The 23,925-nt window shown below is 32.9% G+C and overlaps 1 protein-coding gene across 10 annotated transcripts in view; it reads left to right on the top strand.

Moving 5' to 3' along the window:
- Window positions 1-14,943, top strand: part of spri (Src homology 2 domain-containing protein sprint) — a 488,442-nt gene extending 473,499 nt beyond the window's left edge. For all 10 annotated transcript variants that reach the window (XM_090400600.1, XM_090400599.1, XM_090400601.1 and 7 more), the window contains one exon: window positions 2,574-14,943. In XM_090400600.1, coding sequence (XP_090256726.1) covers window positions 2,574-2,701 — 128 coding nt within the window. In that variant the 3' untranslated portion in view covers window positions 2,702-14,943. The remainder of the gene's footprint in view (window positions 1-2,573) is intronic.
- Window positions 14,944-23,925: the final 8,982 nt, after the last annotated feature.

The following is a 23,925-nucleotide window of genomic DNA, read 5'->3' as shown; positions in this document are numbered from 1 at the left end:
GTGATTTCTTCCAGATTTCAAGTTTAATCCCATCATTCATCCATTTTACACCTACCTTATTCAGCTTTCTGAACTTCAGAATACATTCTGAACACACTGATGCTATTTCTTTGCCAGTTCCCAAGCAACATTTATTTCCTTACTGCTGAACTCCTCATTCCATGCTGTCTCCTGAGCTTTTCATAATCATCAGCCTTGTAATTTCGCATATATCCTTCCCTCACAGAAGCCTTATGTCTAGTCACAGCCCAAATGATCACTCTCACCAACTGAGAGAGAAGTGCAAAACCCCACTCACAATTTCATCCTCTGATGAAATTATAAAATCTAAAATTCTCAATCCTAATGTGCCCTCCTCCTCCTTTACATACTGCCTGAGATAGTTATCCTCTCAAGAACTCAATATTCATTTTTCTTATTCCCAAATGCTATCTCTTCATTCCACTCAATACTGGCATAAATAAAATCTCCCATAATAATCACCCTTCCCTTGATCACTAACTCAAGTTGCTTATACAATTTGTTCATTACCTCACATCAACATCTAACTAAATATCTCTTCAAGTCACCCTCTACCTTATGTGGACATGATTCCCCTCCTGTCATCAGCAGCACTCCTCCTTTGTATCCTTGCAAAAAACACTGTTTCTTCTATAAACTTCTATTCATCTTAAGATATCATCTTCATTCAACCATGTTTCACTTATTCCAATGATTTTGTGGCAAATAAATTCAATCAGTGAAACAATTTTATCTCCTTTATTTTCTGATACTACTGGCATTTGTAAATAAACAGATCAATTCACATTTTTAGGTCTATAGCCAGTCTTATCCAAACCATTTGTTGGATTTGATTTTCCAACCACACTTTCCCTTGTCCAATTGCCTTTATTCTGCTTCCTACATATATCTGCTCAGTCTCAGAGAGAGAGAGAGAGGGCATACACTCTCCCTCTGCCATGTCTCTCTCTGTCCACTCAGTTCCTCCCCCCTCCCATTTCTTTTGCATTGCCATTCTCTCTTTGTCTCTCACACTATTACTACTTCCAAGTACTTTCCATACTTTATGATCTTTCACTTCACCTCTTACTTCTGATCACATGCTTGCTTCACACACACACACACACACACACACACACACACACACACACACTGCACTTCCATCTAGCAAGTTTCTCCAGTTCACTCACTCCAAAGCCATTCAAATGCAGTGCGTCACGTCCATATAATTCCATTCTTCCCTCATATACATGCCATACATCCACAAACTGCTCTGCCAGCATCTCACTCATGATTCTGGCTCTTCATCTCAACACATTGACAACCTTTCCCACCATACTGTTATCTTTCACCACTCTCCTTATGTCCACTTAATCTTCTAATCTTTTATTACTTATTTGAATTATCAGTACAGTGGCCTTTAATTGAACTGCTGCCTTTTGAGGAAATTACCAGAAAACCATCAGTTAAAATATTGCTTTAATTTTGGAAGTGCTGTGAATTATGATTCTGAAAATGTATTTATCTAAAGATGATGTGATACTTTATTCAAAAATAAATATTATTTATTATGTTATTTCTGGAATATTGGATCCAATATTTAAGTTAGCATTTTTCAAGTGAAACAAAATTTTATTATGAAAAGATTCTAATTAATGAGAAATCATCTCACTCTAATTTGAAAATAATCAGGTATTGAAGAAGCCAATAATATTCATTATGTTATTACCTTCAATTTAAAAAAGACATCGTTTTTGACAACATTTTTCTTCTATTATATTCTTGCCATCATGTTGAAAACAGAATCAACTGTATAAAAAAAATTATTTACAGTAGTTTATTAAAATATATATACCATTGTTTAAAAATAACTAATGATCAATTATTGGCAAGAATGGAAAATCAAATTGTCTATTTTAAGTTAAAGAGCAAGAAAATTTCTTTTGTTACTAGCTACTAAAATGCATAGATTTTTTTTTCAGAAGATGAAAATATTTATGAAGAAACCAGAAAGAATTATTCCAAAAAAAATCACTTTTTCCACATTGCAATTGATTGTGATCTTATTTTGATAATTAAATCCATAATTATTCTGCTTACCAATTTAAAATCAATGTTCCTTTAATATTTTTGTCATTTAAGGAAATAAGAGCATTGTTTTTTCTGATTTTTTAAAATGTTTATTTTAATGTTTCTCATAAAATTAAGTTAACTTGTTTTATTATTAAGGAAAGTAGAATTTTATTTTCGCATTTGTTATTAGGTGAGGTGTCATTCATAAAATCAGTTTTTAGTGAGTTTTTTGTCAGACTTTTTTGGATAAAATTTATTCATTATGATTCAGTTTTCTAATTCTGACACTGCTGCAGAGCTGGGTTCTTTGGGTTCCAGTCTGAGTATATAAATTGTGCAGTTATTAAACAATATACAGTAAATGCAGAGAAATTTTACACATTAGATGTTAATTAAAAAATTACATTTTGTTTGTTCTATCACTGAATTTATGGAATATTTTGAGTGGTAGCAGTAAAGATAGTGTTGCAAGAAATAAAATTTTGTTTTTAATTTTTCAGAAACTCAACTGGGTGACAACGAATGTCCTCAAACCATCAAGGCTGATCTCCTAGCTCCAGGAGTTGAATGCCTGTTTGCCTATAAACGCTGTGATGCTAAATTTGTGTGGCCTGTAATGGATAAGTAGTAACGATTCTGCAATGTGTAGTGTTTTTGTTTTTTCCCTTGCAAGTCTGTCTAAAGCTTTCGATTCTCTGACACTGGCTGCTTTTAATTTAAAGCTTTAATGATGGTGAAGGAGTAAGCTTGAAAGTAACTGAATAGTGCTGTTATGCAGCTTCAGTGTTCTTATGAGGTATACAAAATTTGCATATATGCATGACTGTTTAGCAGCTCATTCTTTTATCTTCTTTCCTTCACCATTCCAAAGCAAAACAGAAAGATTAAAAAAAAAAAAAGGGAGGGGGAAAAAGGCTGCTATCCTGCTTCCTAAAATTTTTAAATATCTACCAAGAATTTTGTGTATATTTTGTATGCTCTAGCAGCAAACCTTCTGTAAGTATTTCTTTCCACATGTGTAAATGAAATGTCCTTTCTCAGTTATTTATTATTAATACTACTACCAGAACTATGTACAGAAGAAATTTGATATCATGCAATGCATCTATCTGTAAGTTTGGGAAAAAAATTCCATTGTATATTTTTTTGTAGTGATCACTTTTCTTTAGAAAATGAAAACTTGCAATAAGAATGGGACCATTTCTGAAATATACGGCAAATGCAACAGTGCTTTAAGTCTTTCTTGCTAGCAGAGAATAAATAATAGTATATTCTGACCCTTATTCAAATACAAATTACAACTTGGAAACTAAATAAAATCCCAAAGTGTATGACATTTAATTCTATGAATGCCAAGTGCCAAATTTTGCTTTGTACTGAAATATAAGTAAACTAAAAAATTTATTTACTAGGTTTTTGGAAATGTCACTTTAAGATCCTTACTAATAGATAATACTGTTTGTATATGAGCTATTTCATATTGACTACAAATTTTTGTAAAACTTTTCAGGAATAAGCATGTACTTAAAATGCAATATCATCGCTATTTATGTTCAGCACACTAAAGTATTTTTAAATAAACACTAATATAATTATGTTTTATATGTAGAAAAACATGCAAATGCTAATAATGTGAAATTTTAAGCACTACTGTAATGTTATTTATGTAATGTTATATTATTGTACAAGGGATATACAGAATACAATTTTGTGAAATGGTCTTGAACTGTACTTCCATAAATAGTTTATACAGTGGTGAATTTAAACTTTTTTTTTGTTGCCACTGTTTAAAAATATAATAGTGTATTTTTATCAACTAATGAAGATATTGCTCCTTTGATATGTCAGCACTATTTACATTTTTGTTTTTAAATATACCTTTATGTGATCATGAAGAAGATATATGGGTGCAAATAGAAGCATATATATATATATATACTGCCTCAGGTAATACACACCACAAAGTTTAATATAATCCTTGAACTAAATAGATTAAATTGTTTGTAATCACCTCTCTATAGTTTCTCTCAAAATAAGCTATATACCTACTTCAGAATTCAATACTAATGTTATAGTACATAAAGAATTGCTCACAATATTTTACATCATACACTAATTCAACTTATGTACAAAGAATATACAATAAGCATAAACAATTTTTAAAAATACCAGTAACACAAAGTGTAGAGATCCTGTACTATATTGTTCAAAAGGTGTATGTCATAATATATTGCTACTTATAGTTAAAAATGTCCAGTTTTGTTAAACATATGAACTATAAAGACTTAGAGACATTCTTAAATTCATTGCAGTCACAGTATGAAATATTTGGCATTAATAACCTACTTGAATAAAAGAGCTTTCAGAGTTCCAGAACTCATGGTGATGTTAGTCATAATTTTCTAGTATGTTTTGTATACCAGAGTTAAACTCGTTCAGTGTTAAAAAATTTGCCACCTTTTCACTAGTAACATATTCCACTTACTCTTATGAATCATTTCCTCTAACCTCAAATTCACATTCTTTGATCATTGGCATAGGAATACTTCAGCATTAGGGCAGTTGTTAAGGATGCCAGTAGTAGGATATTTTATCAATTATCAAAATTGTCACACTTAGCTATGAATTTTCCAAGGGCACTATGAAGCTGAGGATAACATACATTATGTCATCACCACAATCCTTCTTTATGCTCATTTGTTTAGTTTTGGGTAAATATAAATATAATATGCTTTCAAATAATAAGGATCAATGTATGAATTGTCTGTTTTTGCCAAATTTAAATTTCCCCCTTCCCCCCACACGCCTATGCCAAAACCAGCAGATTTCATTTTGCCTTTTGCTGTGTCTTGTTCAACATGTAATATAAGAATGTTTTCCCATCACACCTATAGAATTTATGATAGAAATGAAATCCTTCTAAAATAATGTTATGGACATGTAGAATTCAGGGAGGATAATAGTGCAACATAGATGGAATGTTCCTCCAAAATAATTATGTATTAGAGCAGCATTTCCCAACGTGTGGTATGCAAAAGGTCTTTAGGGGTATGAGACTTTTTTTACTATTATATTTTGTCAGTGTATTGTTGCAGATAAGTACAGTTATAATCTATAATTCATTTTACTGCATTGAGTTTGAATTGTTTGCAGTAAAAGTTTAAATTCCAATACTTTGCGCCATAAGCTAAATTTTGGAATCATTCGTACCTTAAATTTTTAACTGTCTTTACCAATTGTTTCGGCACCAGTGTATGAATCTATACATGTTTGCATCACAATCTGTGATGGATGTACTGTTATAAACACACACATGCTGAAAAAAGTAATACAGGCAGCCCTCGGTTTATGACGGTTCGATTTATGCTGATTCACAATGATGGCAGATGCCTGCAGACTGAGAAACGACGCTATCAGGCACTCTACTGTTTACCAAGCTGCTATGACGTATATGTATCAAACCTACTTTTACTGTTGGGTGCAAATGTCTCTGGAACTTTGAAGCTTAAACCAACATTGGTCTACCATTCACAGACACCAAGTGTCTTCAAGGGTCTAAAAGCATGCTGCCAGCCTATTGGAAATGGAACAAGATAGCTTGGGTTAAACAAGACATTTTTATAGATTGGTACATAAATTATTTTTGTCCTACTGTGCTTCGCTTCTGTAAAGAAAATGATTCGCCAGCCAAGGCATTGCTTCTCTTGGATAATGCCCCTGGACATCCTCAAAACCTTGCTGAAGTAAGAACACCATTGTATGTCAAGGTTGTCTACATGGCCCAAACAAAACATCACTTTTACAACCCAATGGATCAGGGGATTATATCAATCTTCAAAGCATATTACCTCCGTATAACATTTATGGAACTAGTAAGAGTCTTGGACACCTCAGGAAAAATTATTAGACTATTGATGGTCATTCGATATTTTGAAGGGCATTAACAACATCAAGGCAGCTTGGAACGAAGTGTTTAAAAGGAGCAGGGCGAAAACTTCTTCCAGCATTTATGCATGATTTTGAGGAATTAGAGCAAGAGGAGAATGTTATTGAAGACGTTACCAAGCTTGCGCGAGAGGTGGGATTGGACAATATTACAGCTGAAGTCTTAGAGAGCCATGATAAACCGCTTTCCAATGAAGCATTAAAAGAATTAGCCAAACAATTAAGTCAACATCCAAAGGAGGAGAAAGAAAATGAAGAAGGTCCTCTGAGAGATATAAAAACAGCCGATTTACAGCATATCCTTGCAAGCATAGAAACACTCACTGATGAACTCTGCAAAATGGACCATGATTGGGAACAGAGTGCAATCACATCTATTCGACCTTACACTTGAACTCCTTAAAGAAAGAAAAAGAAAATTTAGGCAGTTAACACTGGATACTTTTTTTCAAAAAAAAAATGCAGGTGATTCGAAACCAGGAACTTCAACATAGAAATATGTAATATCTTTTCGAAGCTTCATATTTTTTGTATATAATTTTGTTTTGTTTATGTTATTAATAATTTTATTTTAACAAATATATATATGTATGTATTATCAAAGCTTTAAATATAATAATGTTACACATACTTCATGTGCATATTTTTTGACTGCACCTAACATAACTTTGTACCTCCCATTAAAATTGGGTTCAGTTTACGCCCATTTTTTCAGGAACGGAAGTGAGGTGTAAACCGAGGGCTGCCTGTACTCATATATTTTTAGCAGCTGTGTTGTTTGTTATTAACAAATCTTGAGGTGCAGCCTAACTATTTTAATATTAATTATTAATCTCTTTTGTATTTCTTAAATCCTTTAATATGATTAACTTGTTAAACATAGGATGTTTGAAACACAATAGAAAATGTAAATGACTATGGTAACTGAGAGAATCAACACATTGATGCATCAGGATCAAATATTTGTAATAAAAATGAGCAAGCTATTAATTTATTATAACACAAATATTAAAAAATAAGTACCTTTAAAATTATTTGTTGTTGACTGAAATATAACTTCTCCCACATTGCCTTTACATGAGATGGGATATGCGGGCATTACTAAATTTTAAAAAGATTATATGTGGATACTGAAAATTTGGGAAACACTATTAGAGGAAACTGCCTATACCATCCAGCTATTTTCTTTCGTTATATATCTGGCACACGTAGCACACTAACAGTTAAAGTTTTCGCATCGTTTTCATAATTTAATTGATATAGTCTAACCAAGTGAAAAAACTTCCAACATCTTTCTCTAATCCAGAGTCATTTGATAATAAGGTGTGACACCTTTTGGCAACTGGTATATGGAAATGTGACTTCTGCATTGCTTCAACCTTGGTATCACCTCTGGGTCTGGCTCCCACTGAAGAGACCTCAATAAAGGCTGAAACCGGTCTGGGCAGTGACCCTTCCCATAATGCATAGCATTATACATGTCCACAAGGAGATGTATAAAGTGATGTGAAGTCAGTCCACCTTTGCCACGCGTTGCCCCAATCCTGAAGATACTTCAGGCGCAAACTGTTTGCTTACACTTCAATAAAGGATTACACTAAATATATAATTTATGAGATGGAACATTTAAAAAGGTATAAGCTATTTTTAAAATAAATCGCATTATATGTCTAAGAGAAATAAAATATTAGTAAAAAATGGTATAGATAACATGTGCATTTTTTTATTACATAACTAAGCCCATATCTTAACAGACATAACAGGAATTTGGGGTTGTGCATGATCAGAACAAACAATTTCCTAAAAGAAACTGAATAACTTTTCTTCTTTTATTTAAAAAAAAAAAAATGAGACTGTAGTTATCATTCTTTATTAAAGAAATATCTGGTATATCCACATGCAGTCATTTTTATGAACTGGGGTGGGTGTCATCAGGACTGGGAATACAAAAAAAACATTGAAAGAATGTTCAAATAACAGAGCACAATTACATTATATAAAAGTAAACTTGAAAATAATCTGATTGCAAAAATAATAATACATTTCATGTATCCAATATTTTACACACAGTTTTGTTCAAATCATTTTTGAAGCATTCTTAACACTCGGGTGCTCACATCTGATCTGATAGATACATGCTAATTATTAACATGAATATTCTTTAACCTATCTATTATATAGGTTGAAGGTCATGAGTAGCTGTGCATATTATTACAAGTGCTATTTCACACTTTTGTTGCTGTCAGTTTGGTTTAACACATGTTATGCAAAGATTTGTGATATTTGACCCTGGGAGGTCCTGGCAGTTCTGACAGATACTTGCTAATTGACATAGATATTTTATTGTATAGGTTGAAGGTCATGACTAGCTGCACATGCGTATGTTACGAGTGATATTCAGCACTATTTTTTTTTTTTTGCTATCAGTTTTTGGTTGAACACGTTTTTTGTAAAGGTTTGTGATATTTGACAGTAAATTGTATCTGAGAGATACCGCGAGCTCCGATGTCAGTATAGCATTGGTTTAGTTGTTTTATTTACCCCTGAAAATGGCTGAAAAAATACACGTGTATCAATTGGATAATCCATCAGATGTTGAAGAGATTCGGCGAATGTTACTGGAGTCCGGTGATGAGAATGATAGATTCTAATGCCAAAGTGAAAGTGATTTAGAAGATGATGATTATGTGAAAGTTCGTTCAGAAGATTCGGATACCAAACAAGATATTTCTAGTGAAGAAAGTGAAGAGTATTTTCTTGGAAAGGATAAAGCATCAAAATGGAGGAAAAATCCAATTAGAAGACAGCTGCAAAATATTTTGCATCAGCTTCCGTTAGTTCGACCAAACGCAAAAAATGCGAAGACAGAACTTTAAACTTGGAATTGCTTTATCACAGGTGATATTTTAGATCTAATCTTATTATATACAAATAAATACATCGATTCTATTTCGAACCGGTATTCAAGAGAAAGAATGCTAAACAAATAGATAAAACAGTCAAAGCATTTTTAGGCCTCTTATATCTAGCTAGTTTACATCGCAACAATCGGCTAAATTTGCAGGATTTATGGGTAGTGGGATTGAACTTTTTAGACTTATGATGACTTTACGGAGATTTAGATTTATTCACAATGGTTTGATGACAAACTTACCCACTTAGAACGCTTGAAAGTTGACAAATTAGCAGCTGTGAGAGACATTTTCTCACGAGTTGTAGAAAATTGTAAATTATGCTAATCTATGGGACAAAATATAACAATAGATGAATGTTACCTAGGTTTAGAGGCAAATGTGAGTTTAGAATATATTTGCAGGAATATATGGAATATATTACATTACAGTTCTTTGATGGAATATATTCCATCAAAGAACTGTAACTACGGAATAAAAATTTTTGCTATGGTCGATTAAAAAGCATTTTACACAGGAAATCTTTAAATATATGCAGGTAAGCAGCCCAAAGGACCTTACTTGATTAGTAATAAACCAGAAGATGTAATCAAGAGACTTGTAGACCCATTTACTCTTCAAGAAGTAAGATTACAGCCGATAATTGGGTCACTGATATAAATCTTATCGCTGACTTTTTGAAAAAGAAGTAACTTTCATATGTAGGTACTGTTCGTAAGAATAAACCCCAACTACCACCTGAATTGGTGTCTCCGAAAAATCCAACATATTTGCTTTTGGTGCAGGTTGCACACTTGTATCTCATATACCAAAAAAGGGAAAAAACGTAATTTTAGTTTCAAGTATGCACTTTGATAACACTGTGAATTTTGATTTCCAAAAGCCTGATATAATAGAATATTACAATCAAACTAAGACAGGAGTTGACATTGTGGACAAAATGATTGGTGCATATAATGAAGCCAGGAACACCAGCAGATGGCCTATGGTTATATTCTACACAATTTTGAATATTGCAGGAATAAATGCTCATATTATTCATATGCTGAACAACAATGTGAAAATATGGCACAGAATATTTATTAGAAATCTCTTAATGCACTAGGTGTCAGAACAAATAATAAGGCATTCAGAAATCTCTACAGGTATGAATAGGCCTTTACACCTGAAACTTCAATTTCAACACAATTTGAAGGAAATTCTAATGACGACATAGATACAGCTCCCTCGACAAACAGAAAAAGATGTTTTATGTGCTATGCATCCAAAATGAATCGCTTATCAAAATATTTTTGCAAGCATTGTAAAAAGTAGTTATGCCTTCAGCATAGCAATATTGTTTGTGATGACAGTTTTGTAAATCCAACTATTGATTAATTAATGTTAAATGCATTTGTTTAGTTTTATTTTCTTTCATTATCGATGTTTGCATTATTTTGTAATCAAAATTTTTATTCTTTATATTTCTTTGTTTCAATAATTTCTAGATTGTAACTGAAAATAAATAAACCATCATGTATTACTGCAATAGAGAACCAAAGGCTTATTTTTATCGTACATGTCCTCTAGAAGATGTGCTTTACATTTATGGAAAATACTAAGGAAAGTGGTCTGGAGCTTTGCTCCACCAACTACGAGTTGCTTATAAGGCACTACTTATGCTTGCATCCGCTGAAACTTTTAGTTTCTATATATTTCGCATGAAACTCTTGTAGTTTCTATATTCGGCTATGAAATAATGTTGGATTCAATATTCACTTAATTTGTACCATCATGTATTATATTTGCAGTGTTTTTTCTTTGTTTTTTTGCATTTTAGCACATACTAATAATGAATGTATCTCTCAGATATACCGCGTTGTATGCTGCAAAATTACCGATGCGAGCTCCCGAGTGTTAAATTTAAAAATGTAACTATACTCAATGTACAGCATTTTGGTTTGTTGCCAAACGATATCATGTCCATCACTTATGTATGAAAAGCCAGACCAGATGTGGATGCTATATTTTTCTGTTTCTCTTTGATATGTTCTCCATGTAAATTTTCCCTGAGCAACCCATCTGATTTCTATCACAAATACCACAGGCATTTAATATTAATCTTAAAACTTCTGGAAAGAGACTGCCCCTAAGGTGTGGTGGCCACTTTAAAGTTCTGTTTAATTCAATTTTCTTCTCAGAGACTTCCTTAGATATTTGTTGGAAGATGTTTTCACATTGTAACCATGTTCTTTGTTTTTTTTTTAATAATTAGGATCTGTCAGGTATTTGAGCTCTTCCTTCTCTTGATATGGTGCATACTCTATTCCTCTATGGTTCATAGAGGAATGAGATATGGAATGTAGGTATCTACTTATAATTAATTTCTTTTTGTATATAGTATAAGCAGTTTATCATACTCAAGGCAGATATATCCAAAAATGAGAAAGACCTATTGTCTTCAAAGTGTAAAGCTTATTTTAGGATCTAGACTGTTTAGATTTGATACACTTGTTTCAGGCATATTTTTAATTTTATGCAGTAACTGCCAAAGGCCTTTTAATTAAAGGTGAGTAAGCTGGTCTGAGCAGTGGCAGGGTTTTCCCTCTTAGAAACTGCAAATTTCATCCCACAATCAAACAAACCAGCCAGAGAATACATACAAAAAATGTATACATGTTTATTATAATTACGACTATTATAGCCTGTTTTTGTTTAAGAGGGTCCCTTATTTAAATACATTGGCTATCAATACTCAAGAGGGGTATATATATATTTAGGGCATTATTGGTGAGTATAGAAGGCAATTAAGGTAGAATAAAAGAGGTGGAAAAATTTGGTACATACCTTTTTTAATTCTACGTATACATGTTATTTTAAAAGTATGATTACAAATGTACACTTTACAGACCTTAAAACCATGTAAGCACTGTAGACTATTATGTGTCCAAGGTATTATGCGCTCTTGAAATAATGGAAATTTTTCATGTCACCTAAGACATCAAGAACATTTTTACTTTTCATTTATCTTTATTTATCACCTGATTTTTTTCTGCTGTACTGTTTTCTTTAATCTTTTTCAGTATCCTCCAGAATATTTCATATTTTCCTGATATTTATTTTCTATATTCTTGCCAGTCTGACTTAAAATTTTTTTTTCTTAGCTTCAGCTCTCTTACATATTTTTCTATTCTCTCTTAGATCATCTTCAAACTTACATTCTATGAACCTTTAATATGCTTTCTTCTTTTGCACAACCACCATGGAGTTCTGTGTTTTCTATCCTTGCAGGAAATTCACCACATGCCTCCTTAGCTGAATCAGAGTATGCCACTCAGTTCAAAAACAAGAGCTAAACCTTGGAATCTTTCACTTTAAAAAAAAACAAAAAAAAACTGCTCAAACTTTAATTCTTTTTAAAACCTTCTTACATATTTTTCTTTTCAATATGGTATTCATTTTTATCCTGCTTAAGGCTAAGTAATGAGCATTTCTAATTTCCTGTACATTCTAGTATCCTGAATCAGTGTTTCCCTGTGAGAGAGAATAAACTCATACATCAAAAATTCCCTACTATTTTATTGATAAAACAGAAGATATTATCTAATCCTGGGACCTGCAAATCTTTTAGCAAGCCTTCATGTGATTAGACATTGCATTTTGTTAACAGTGACAAAGACTATAAATAGAAAGTCTGGAAATAAGCTTGTTCACCACAATTTGCCAATATTTGTAAGGAATCATTCAAAAAATGAGACTAACTTTGAAATCATATAAAATCAAAAATATGACTTCGATATGGTAATGACTGACTGTTTAATCAGGACCTCAAGAACAACTGGTTGAATTCACCTCTACTTAAACAATTTAGATCCCAGAATATTCAAATTTTACATTGAAGTGAAAGACAACTATTCCTTCCCATTCTTGGACATATTAATCTCTGTCATGAGCTTGACTACACTTACTTATATTGCTTGTAGAAGTAATCAAATACAATTGGGTACTCAAGGGTTTAAATATCTAAGAGAGATCCTAAAAAAAAGATGGTTGCAATGCAAGAACAGTTAAATATTTCAGACAGCCTCCGATAGTAAAGAAAATCAGAATTGCAGAGGTTCTCTCACTATGTATGACATAAAAAAATGTGGACAGATTGCTTTTAACCCTACAGCAGTACAAATTGGAAGTGGCTTTTGTGCTTCTTAAAGTATCTACAGTTCTATGATTGCCAAAGCTTCCACATCAGCCTTTGATGAAACCAGCTGTCTCTATGAAATAGTCTGTGCCTGATAAGACAGATGGACTGCTGGAGAAATATACATGGGAGAAGATAACAGAGCATACAAATCTGGTCTAGTTTTCCACACAACCATTGAATGACATGCCATTATTTCACATGTTGCATATATTAATTAATTTCATAAATTTGAGCAAGCTTCAGCATACTTTATTTGCTAAATCACTGCAACAATAACCAAGATCTTAGAAGACATTTGAACTTTACAAAGTCAGGATATGATAGGTGATGTGTATAAGTAATACTGAATACATATGAAGTCTGTTATTTTTACTTCAGTTCTTGTGATGTTTTTCACTTTTATATAATGTACAATAGATGTATAATTTTTTTATTAATTAATAATTATTACAATATATTTAAAAAAAAAAAAAACAGCTTTGCAGTTTAGCAAAACACACTTTGTTCAATGTAGTTAATGCCAGATATTTCACTTTCCTAGTGACTTAAGCTTACATTTGTTTTCATTGTAGCCAAGTGAAATTGATAACAGTAAAATAAAATTATTAATACTAAATATGTGTATATTAAATTTACACTTAAACTGATGTTAAAAACCATGCTCTTTCAAACATTTTCAGTAATTTCTTAATACCATGCACACTGGCAATTGAAGTCATTTGTATCACTGAAATTGCAGATGTTATTGAAAATCAGTTCTGAGATCTGAAATTTTTACAAATATCTTACAAATTAACTTTCATACTCTTAAGGTTATTCGACATGATTTTCTAGTAAGCAATTAGCATAGAAATTCTTTTTAATGTCATTTGATGATTACATAAACTGTAGCTCGACTGTGCACACATGGTATTCTTTGCCAGAAAGGATTTTATGTGCTCAAAATAAATATTCTATTTGTGAAACGTATATCCTTGATCATGAAATACCTTGTGCACTATATTTATCAGCTCTAAAGACATATGGTGTTGAGATAGAAAAAGTAAAAAAAACTAAAATTAATTCAAGTGGTCTGTGTGATGGAAATGGAATTCAGGTTTGATTTTAATCACTTGCTTTATGTCGATTGTATATGAGCAGCCAGAAACTCTAAGAGTTGTACTGCAATTATTAAATATGAATGGGAAAAAAAAATTCAGGCTACAAATGAAATTGAGCTAGGGCATGGTTAGCATAAGATGTTTGAGATTGTTAATTCTGAAGCTCTGTGTTTCTTGTATTATGCAAGAATGTGGTGCTGTGATACATGTATGTACACATTCTCAACCTCTCACCTTCCTAACCTCAACGTTGTCCTTTCTGTTTTTGACTGTGGTGTTTTCTGAAGAAACTTATCTTTTGTGAGCACTTCCTCATTATGGTGCATTATACATTGTTTACAAGAAAGATGCCTTTGTATAAATACTTGTTGGTGCTCATGATATTTATGTTACTTGCAGCTCTGGCATAAATACATTTCAATAAAGTATTACTCACTTTTTCACATTATTGTTTTGTTACATTTATATTAAAACAGAAAATAAACCTTGCTGTTGAATTTTTTTTTTTTTAAGTTTGGCAGCATTTTTAGAAATATATAGATTTTGAAAGAAACAAAAGCTATTTTTATTTGCTAATTTTGATTTCTATGTACTTTAATGACATTTCTCTCTAATTGCTCAGTTTTTTGAAGTTCAAGTATGATGTTAATCAAACAATTTGTGTACTTAAAAGTTTGTGACTTGTATATTTTGCAGTTTGAACCTTCAGACCAATTAAATCTTGTGCATTAAATTCTTTTTGTACATTTACTGGCTGCATATGTCATAACATACTTTATGTAGACACTAATTTCACATCCGAGTCATCTTAAGGGGTTTAAAGATCCATCCACTATGATTCAATTCAGCTAGTGCAGAATTATTACTGTGTGCTAGAATTCTTTTGCCAATAAAAATGGACTAATCTGGTGTGTATCTTAAATATAGGTACTCTGAGTTACAACCAAAATTTCTTTCAAATTATTTCAGTTCAAATTAATATATTAAAAAAAATGCCATGGGAATTTCATTTTGCACTATATTTGTGTCTGTACTGACTATTTTCTGGTAGCATTCAACAAAAAAAATCCTCACTTCTAAATGGAAAAGTGATAGTGATTTAGGTAGTAATGAAAGAAAAACCATTGATTTGAAACAAAAACTAACCGATGTTAAATAGTGTCAAGTCAATAGCAACTTCTTTAGCATGCAGCTTTAACCTGTTCAGAATTCAAGGGTAGCACCATAATAAAAGGAGAGCGAGCAAGAGTATTATTAATGCTCTTTAAAAAAAGGTAGTTTAAGAAGAGCCCGTTCCTTTAATGCATCCCTGATACCACCACTAGTAAATCATCTGAAATTTATGATCGGAGATTATGATGTTCTCCAATTATCCCCCCCACACACACCAAATCTCTGGTTCTTCTAATTAAAAGTGAACATCATTGAACCTGAACAGTGTGACTACTTTGGAAAAAAAACTTATTTTGCTTTATGATAAAACTATTTTAAAACTGAAATATTATAATTCTTTGAATTCCTCTTGACCTGCTGGAGAGTATTTTCAACTTATGACCAGAATTTCAGAATGTTTCCTCTTTGAAAATCAGGGAGTACCTGCAATACCAAATTTCATTAAATTCCAGCTGTCAGATTATAAATACTTGGATTATAGCCATTTAGAGATTTTTTTTTTTTTTTTTTTTTTTTTTTTTTTTTTTTTTGATGGCTGCTATATCCATCAGCTCACTTTCCTTTGCAGAAAATCAATATTATGAAATCATTACTATCAAGAGCCCATGTAGTCTGTTCTTCTGCACATCTTTTCAGCAGGAAATCACTATCAAGAAAATGTCTTCTCTAAATAGTTGTAGCATTTTTCTCCCAGTTCTACAAGGAGATGCTCTCGTAGAATATCTATTATCTATATTCATGGCACCTCCGAGTGTGTTAATTATCCCAAAGAAATTTCATCTTGCAGTAACATACAAACTCATCAACCAAATCAAGGTTTCTTTACTTTCTTCCAAAGAAAAAACTACAGCTATTGCCAACAGAGTATATCAAATTCCCTGTTATCATTTAACTTATCATTTTTGGACAAACTGGCTACTGTCGCAAAACATAATTTCTGAACAGCAGTTGAACTAAATAATCATAAATCCAGCATGGAAGAACATGGAATTGATAACATTAGCTTATTATTGCTACTAGTATTATCAGTTCTTTTGGAATCATGCTAAGCTTTTACATAGAAGTACATCAAATTTTGAATGTCTTTTCAAAGAAAGTCCTAAAGTTCTTCATTATATAAATCTCAGTCTAAGTTTTTTTTTTAAATTTATGTTATGTCCATACACAGTAGGTTGGTTGATCAACCTATAGTACATTAGTACCGTGTATGGATACTAAGTGATAATCTTCCTAGTTCAATAATATTGGAAATTTTCTTTGTATTTCTTAATTTATATGCATGCGTACAGAATCCCAATAAGGGAATTTTTTCCCTAATGAAGGAAAATTCAAGAACTGAAGTGCATGAAGAAGTATTCTTCTTTGTGTAGTTCTTGAATATTCCCTCATCCCTAAAGAAATTTCATCTTGCAGTCACATACAAACTCAACCAAATCAAATTTCTTTACTTTTTTCCAAAGATAAACTACAACTGCTATTGCAACCTAGAGTATATCGAATTCCCTGTAACTACAACTTGTCATTTTTGGACATCAGTTATTCATTCGTCAGTTATTCAATTTAGCTGATGATGAAGCCATCATCATCAGCTAAATTATTTTTAAATACCCAATTTTTTACTTTTATTCAATCTTCTTTACTATTGTAAATACAAGTTCTTATTTTAATGACACTTTTGCCTTATTAAAATCCTGAAGTGGTTAAAAAAAATGTTGGACTTACTCGGTTCATTTCTCAGACACTGTAGATTTTTAGCTTTTCACTGATGATTCGCTGTAACAAAATAATAAAATAGCTCTGTGATATTTGTTAAGATTTGAATAAGAAAGTTAGTATTATTAACAGAAAAACTTTAGGTTGAATTTGCAGTCAGTTGGCTATATATAGGATTTACTTTTGAATTTAAAGAGGTACTGTAAGCTTTGTCTCTAATTGTGATTATGACAAAGAACTTTAGACACTCATAATCAGTTCAGTTTGAGAATAGAATTATTTACCATCACATAGTGGATGTGAAAAAAATAGACGAGAGAAGATCAAATTAGTTTCTCTTAACTTTTCAATGGTATTTATTACTATTATTATTCAGGCACCTCCATGGAGTCCGAAGACTCATCGTGGGAGACCCAATCTATCATACCTCTCCTTGAATCCATTAACAGACAAAGCACTAACAAATTGGTTTGGCAACCAATTCCACTCATTCACAATTCTGGAAGCAAAAAAATCTAGTCCTCACACCCCTACTAATCACACGTTTATTCAACTTCAAGGAATGACCCCTTGTTCTAGTCCATCTAACCAAGTGCTGAAACATTTCCTCTATACAATAAAACCCTTTAAGCAACTTATGTTTCGATCATATTCCCTCTTTTTCTCCTATCAACCACTTCTGCAATCCACAAACCTTCAATCTATCCTCATAGGGAAAATTCACAGGCCCCTCACCTCTGAATTCTTTCCACTGCTTCTTCCACCCCCTCAAAAAACCAGACTTGAGCACAGCAATCCAGACATGGGTGTATCAAGGCCTTATAAAGAGGAATAACAACTTCCTTATCTCTACGTGTTAATGTGTTCTTCAATAGCCAAGTAATCTTATGGGCTGCCTTAGCAACATGTCCTCTAAACTTTCACTGTCTATCTATCACCACCCCTAAATCTCTAGCTTCATCTCTTTCCTGGAGTACAGTACCATCAATATGATGCATGGTTTGTAATCTGTTTATCCCAAAATGCATAACTTAACATTAAACTGACAGCCTATTTAAATTGTCCTGCAAACTCTCCACATCACCTTGATTACTCTACGTAATTTCTCATCAGCAAGCAACTGAATATTTCCTTTCAGGTTATTTCCTATATCATTCAAGTACAATTTAAACAGCAATAGTCTAAGCACTGATATTTGCAGCACACCAATAGTCATGTTTTTGCTTCAATTCTTCCCCATATACCACCACTTTTTGATATCTGTCCAGAAGCCACTCTCTTATTCAGTGTTCTTATCCATCCCCATTTGTTCTAATTTGCATAACATAGTTCCGTTGGTATTCTTTCAAATGTCTTTGTAAAATAATCGTATAGCCATTTCCTTTATCTAGCTCAGCTGTTACTCGATTATAAAAAGTTAGTAATTACTAAGGCATGACCAACCCTTCAAAGCCATTTTGACCCTCATATAGTATCATATTTTTATCTACCCATTCTTGAATTCTCTTTTTTACCAATTTTTCTAGTACTTTCACGACACCTGAGATACTGATTAGTCTATAATTTGCTATTATAGTCTTAGAATCTCCCTTTTGCAAAGGAATGATTTAGCCCTCTTTCCATTCCCTTGGAACTCTATCAAAGCTGAAACTGAAATTAAACAGCTTAGTCAAAAGCATTGCCACTTCCCTTGCACAACACTAGCTTCTAATCCTACAGCTGTATTTATATTGATATTCTGCAATATCCTAGGAATTTCTAATTCATTTACATCTGTTCTCACATTAATGTCTATCACATTTGTTAAAGCAGTAACCTCACTAAGATGATATTGCAAACTGGACACTCATTACCTCATCTATTTTATCTGCTTCTGCGTCCTTGTGACAATCATCACTCATTAAGGTTAATCTTCCATAGTCATTCTCCCTCTTACTTGCCACATAATGAAAGAACTCTGGGATTTTCTTTGGCCTGCTCAGCTAAATTCTTCTCATAATGTGATTTTGCCTTCTTTGCCATGCTAGTCACCTTCCTTGCCTGAGCTTTGTACAGCTCATGAGTGTTTGCTAGTCACCTTTCTCTTTATATGCCCTCCACAGCTTCTTAGTCTTCTGCAGCTCGTGCTTAATGATATTACTCATTCAACTTAACTCCTACCCAATTAATCTTCCTAATCATAGATATACAATTTAATACTGCTTCCGCTAGATGACATGCACTACTAACATCCTTACCCGGCAGTGTTTTAATGCCATGGTATAGATTTAAGCTTCTTCCTAAACATGTCATAATCACCTGCCTTGTAGTTCCACAAACATCCCTTCTTGATAGAATATTCCTCATGTTTTACAATCTCTCAAGACTGCATGGCCACTTTCACCAATTGGAGGCAATGTTGTCACCTTGGTTATTATTATTACGTAACATCTCCAGGGAGTCCAAAGACTCATCAACGGAGGGCACCTACTCTACAACTCACCACCAACTGTAACTACACCACCCCTAGTATTTCCACAGACAATCAAACATTCATGCCCACGGTGGGATTCGAATCCACAGCCTTTTGGCTGGAGAGCGGATACGCTAACCACTCAGCCAACCACGCCAGTTATGGATAGCTCTTCTGATCCTATGACCAGGTCCAATACTCTCCCATCCCTAGTCACATGCTGCCTTAAGTAATTATCTCTTAGCAGGTGTATATTAAATTTCCTTCCTGTCATGTGATCTTTCTTCTTCCAGTCTATATCTCTGTAGTTGAAGTCCCCCATAATAATCACTCAACCTGTACTCATTGCACTAATTTGGCAATGCATGTCTTCCAGATCATCTGTGGAACTACTCCCTGGCCTATTTATCTATAGGAGAATGATTAATATATGTAAAATCATTAGTAATAGTAATTCAACTTCACTTAGTTCGTACATTTGCACCTAGAACAGCTTTCAAAAACTATACTTATATAGGGACTACAGTTCCCCTATTTAACCGTTAGCATTATTACTTAGGGAGTATGCAGTAAGGGTTTTTGTTTGTATAAGATTCCATTGATAATTGCAAAACATTCACAGCATACATTTTCTTGATAATTATAGATGCTTTGAGTATTAAGAGACTATAATTATATATTAAAAACTATATGTAGAGTTAATAGAGAACAAAAAAAAAGTGGATGCATGAAATTGCCTAATTTGAACTCAGTTAGGTGATTGTCTTGCATAAGATAATCACCTCTCACTGCAGCAAATAGTACTATAACAGATCTCACTCAAATAAACTATTTAAAAGCTTGGAGTGCTTGAGAAACTAGTAATGGATCTTTATTATAATGATCTGAACTGGAAAGAAAAAACTGACCAGATAAGGTTGTAGTTGATGTCCCCCCCCCCCCTTTACATAAAGATTCGAGAATGGAACATTTCTATAAACAGGAAATTCATTATTTTTATCTGCTGGTGTTACATGATTGAAATGAAAGTAAACTTGGAGACGGATATTGGAGTTCTTCATTAGACTATACATATTGAGTAAATGTATTGGTTTATCTTATGAGTGTGGTTTTATCATTTATCACTGATTTATTCCAAAGAGTGAATCTGCAACCTTTTTTATTTTATATTTTGTGATCCCACCCATGAAAGGTTGTAAACTGGTAGTATATTAGTAGTGCGAGTATGCTAGGGATTTTTTCTATTTTTCATTTATTTTTTTACATAATCCAGAAACCCTGATCTAAAGAACAAACATAGTACTTTTCAAACTATTTCAGGCCTACAGTAAAGATAATAGTCTCACACCAGGATTAAAATTCAGCCAAACGGGCCAGCAGTTGACAAGTTTGCTGCAACTGTACAAGGGGTGGGGGGCTTAAAAGTTCTGATTAATACCTAGAACAAAAATGATATTAAAGCAACTGATATAACACAGGAAAGAATGTGTCTTAAATCCCTTTAAACTCCCCATGTTTTATCAAATTGTAAAAATTTGTTCTATTTCTTTTAGAATATATATATATATGGTTCTACCTCAATTCTTTCATTATCTCAACTTTTCAGCATACCCTCATACTTCAAGAACCTGACTATTAATTAGGTTTGAGCCAGTTGCAGTAAATAACTTTTTTCCACCACAGTACTTATTAAATTGAAATTTCTTCAACAATTTCTAAAAGCACAGCTTGCTTTAATACTAATGATTTTAATTTCCTAATTTTTAGCTATCATTTGTAATTTAATTAAGTTTCTTTAAATGATTTCATCTAATATTGCAATAATGATCTTAATCTTTTGAGAAACTGCATCTTAATTTTTTTTTAAGTCTAACTAATATTGCTACTTTTCTTGCTTTTATTAATTTAATAGGCAGCAGTTTAATCAAATTTAAATGCTTTAAACATCCTTATTTTATTTAGATATGACACAATGAATGTCAAGTATCAATCCTGTGAAGATTGATACTTGACATTCATTAGGTAATCGTTCATTTTTTTGACTTGTAGATATTATGTTCTAATTATTACCCTTTAGTCTCATTTTACTTCTAATTTTTTCTTGTTATTTATTTACCTTTACTATACATTCTGATTATTATATACAGTGGGGGAAATAAATGAATTGCACTACCATGCCTTCTCTCTACACTTTTTCACCTTTATATATATATATATATATATATATATATACACACACACACACACACACACACACACATATGTGAAACGTCTTAAAGTTTAGCTGTACTTTTTTGATAATAGGTTTTCAATTTGACAACATGCTATAAATACATTATAAGCATTTTGGTGCAGATAGCCTGGAAAACACTTTTCTATAGAAGAAAATTAACCGACTACCTTTCAGATACACTAAACAAGCAAGAGGGTTGTGATTGTGGGGACAAATGATCTAAATGGACATAGGAGCATGTCAGGACAAATAGGAGGTTATTGAGAAGACTGAAAGAAAACTGTGTAATGGGAAAGATTGTCAGTGTGTTACCGAGGTATGACTGAGTTGTGACAGAGAGCCAAAATCATGAATAATTTGGTAGCAAAGCTGTGTGAGGAAAAGGGAATACAGTTTGTGGATGAATGCCATGTTTGAGGAAAGAATGAAATTATACAGGCATGATGGGCTGCATTTGAATGGCTTTGAAGTGAGTGCACTGAAGAAAGTGTTGCTGGATGGAAGCACAGTGTGCAAGAGATGTGAAGAGACAAAAATGCTTGGCAGTGAAAACAGTAGTAGTGTGAGAGATGAAGAGAGAACGAGAATGCAAGAGGAACAGGGAAATGGGAGAAGCCCAGGTGGACAGGGAGACATGGCATAGAGAGAGTAGATGTTGAAAGTGGCAGTGAATGTGCATGAAGATGAAGTATATTGTGATGTGGGTGGGGAAGTTGAGACTGAGCAGATGTGGTAAGTAGTGATAAAGGTGATTGGCAGGAATGATGGAGAAATCACAACCAACAAGTGGCTTGATTAGCACAGGTTATAGACCCGAGGTGGAGAAATCGCAACCAAAAAGTGACTTGGATAGGACTGGTTATAGACCTAAAAATGAATTACTGTGTTTGTTTACAAATGCCAGAAGTATCAAAAATAAGAGAGATGAAATGGTTTCACTGATTGGGTTTATTCACCCAAATCATTTGAATAAGTGTGAAACATGGTTGAATGAAGATGATATTCTAAAGGGAATAAAAATGGAAGGATACAGTATTTTGCATGAGGATATATAAAGGACAGGAAGGGAGGGGAGAGTGCTGCTGATGATAGTAGGGGAAATATGTCCACATAAGGTAGGCGATGAAAGAGGGAAATAGTGGCAATGGTTATGAGGCAGTGTGGGTAATGTGGTCACAGGAAGACATTCAGTTGGATGTTGCTATAGGCCTGGAACTGTGGAGGGTGGTGATGAAATGTATAAACAACTTGGATTAGTGAACAAAAGGAAGGTAATTATTATGGGTGATTTTAATCATGGTATAGATTGGAATGAAGAGACAGCATTTAGGAATAATACGGAAAATTAATTTCTCGAGTTCTTCAGAGATAATTATCTCAAGCAATATGCAAAGAGGGCAGGTGAGGATAGAGAGTTTTAGATTGGATCATTTCATCAGAGGATGTTATTGTGAGTTGAGTTTCACACTTTCCTCTGGTTGGTGAGAGTGATCACCTGGGTTGTGGCTAGCAATATGCAGACTTTTGTCAGGAAAGAATATATGTGGAATTATAAGGCTGATGATTATGACAAGTTTGGAGACTAGGAGGTATAGCATGGAATGAGGAGTTGAGCAATAAGAAAATAAATGCGGGAACTAACAAAGAAATACATAACAGCATGTATTTGTGTGAATGTATGAATGTATTCCGAAGGCCAAAAGGCTGAATAAAGTAGGTGTAAAAAATGGATAGCTTAGGCATTCAATCTGGAACAAGAAGATACTTTGGAGGCAGTACAAGATGAATAATAATAATAATAATAATAATAATCAGTTACATGAAGAGTATAAAAAAACAAGCCAGAAGAGGAAAACAAAAGTGCAGTATGAGCAGAAATTGGCAAATCATGCCAAGAAATCCCTAACAAGTTTTTTTAGATATGTGTCAAGTAGAAGGAAGAATGATCATGGTAAGATGATGAAAATGGGAGAATGGCAACTGCAGTAGAAGACATTGTTGAGGTGAATTAATCATTGTTCAGTGATTAATTTATAAGGGTGTTTCATACTGAGCATGGCAGAATCATGAGGAACTTAAGTGTAGAGGTTGGCTTAATTGTGAGTGAGCAGGAGGTACTTCAACTAAATAACCTTGCAGTCAAT

Source organism: Typopeltis vanoorti, chromosome 11, assembly GCF_054136105.1.
Source record: "Typopeltis vanoorti isolate ZY-2024b chromosome 11, IOZ_Tvanoo_1.0, whole genome shotgun sequence".
In the NCBI taxonomy this organism is placed as follows: Eukaryota; Metazoa; Arthropoda; class Arachnida; order Uropygi; family Thelyphonidae; genus Typopeltis; species Typopeltis vanoorti.
The sequence above is the reverse complement of the archived record's forward strand: the minus strand, read 5'-3'. Positions and strand labels throughout refer to the sequence as shown.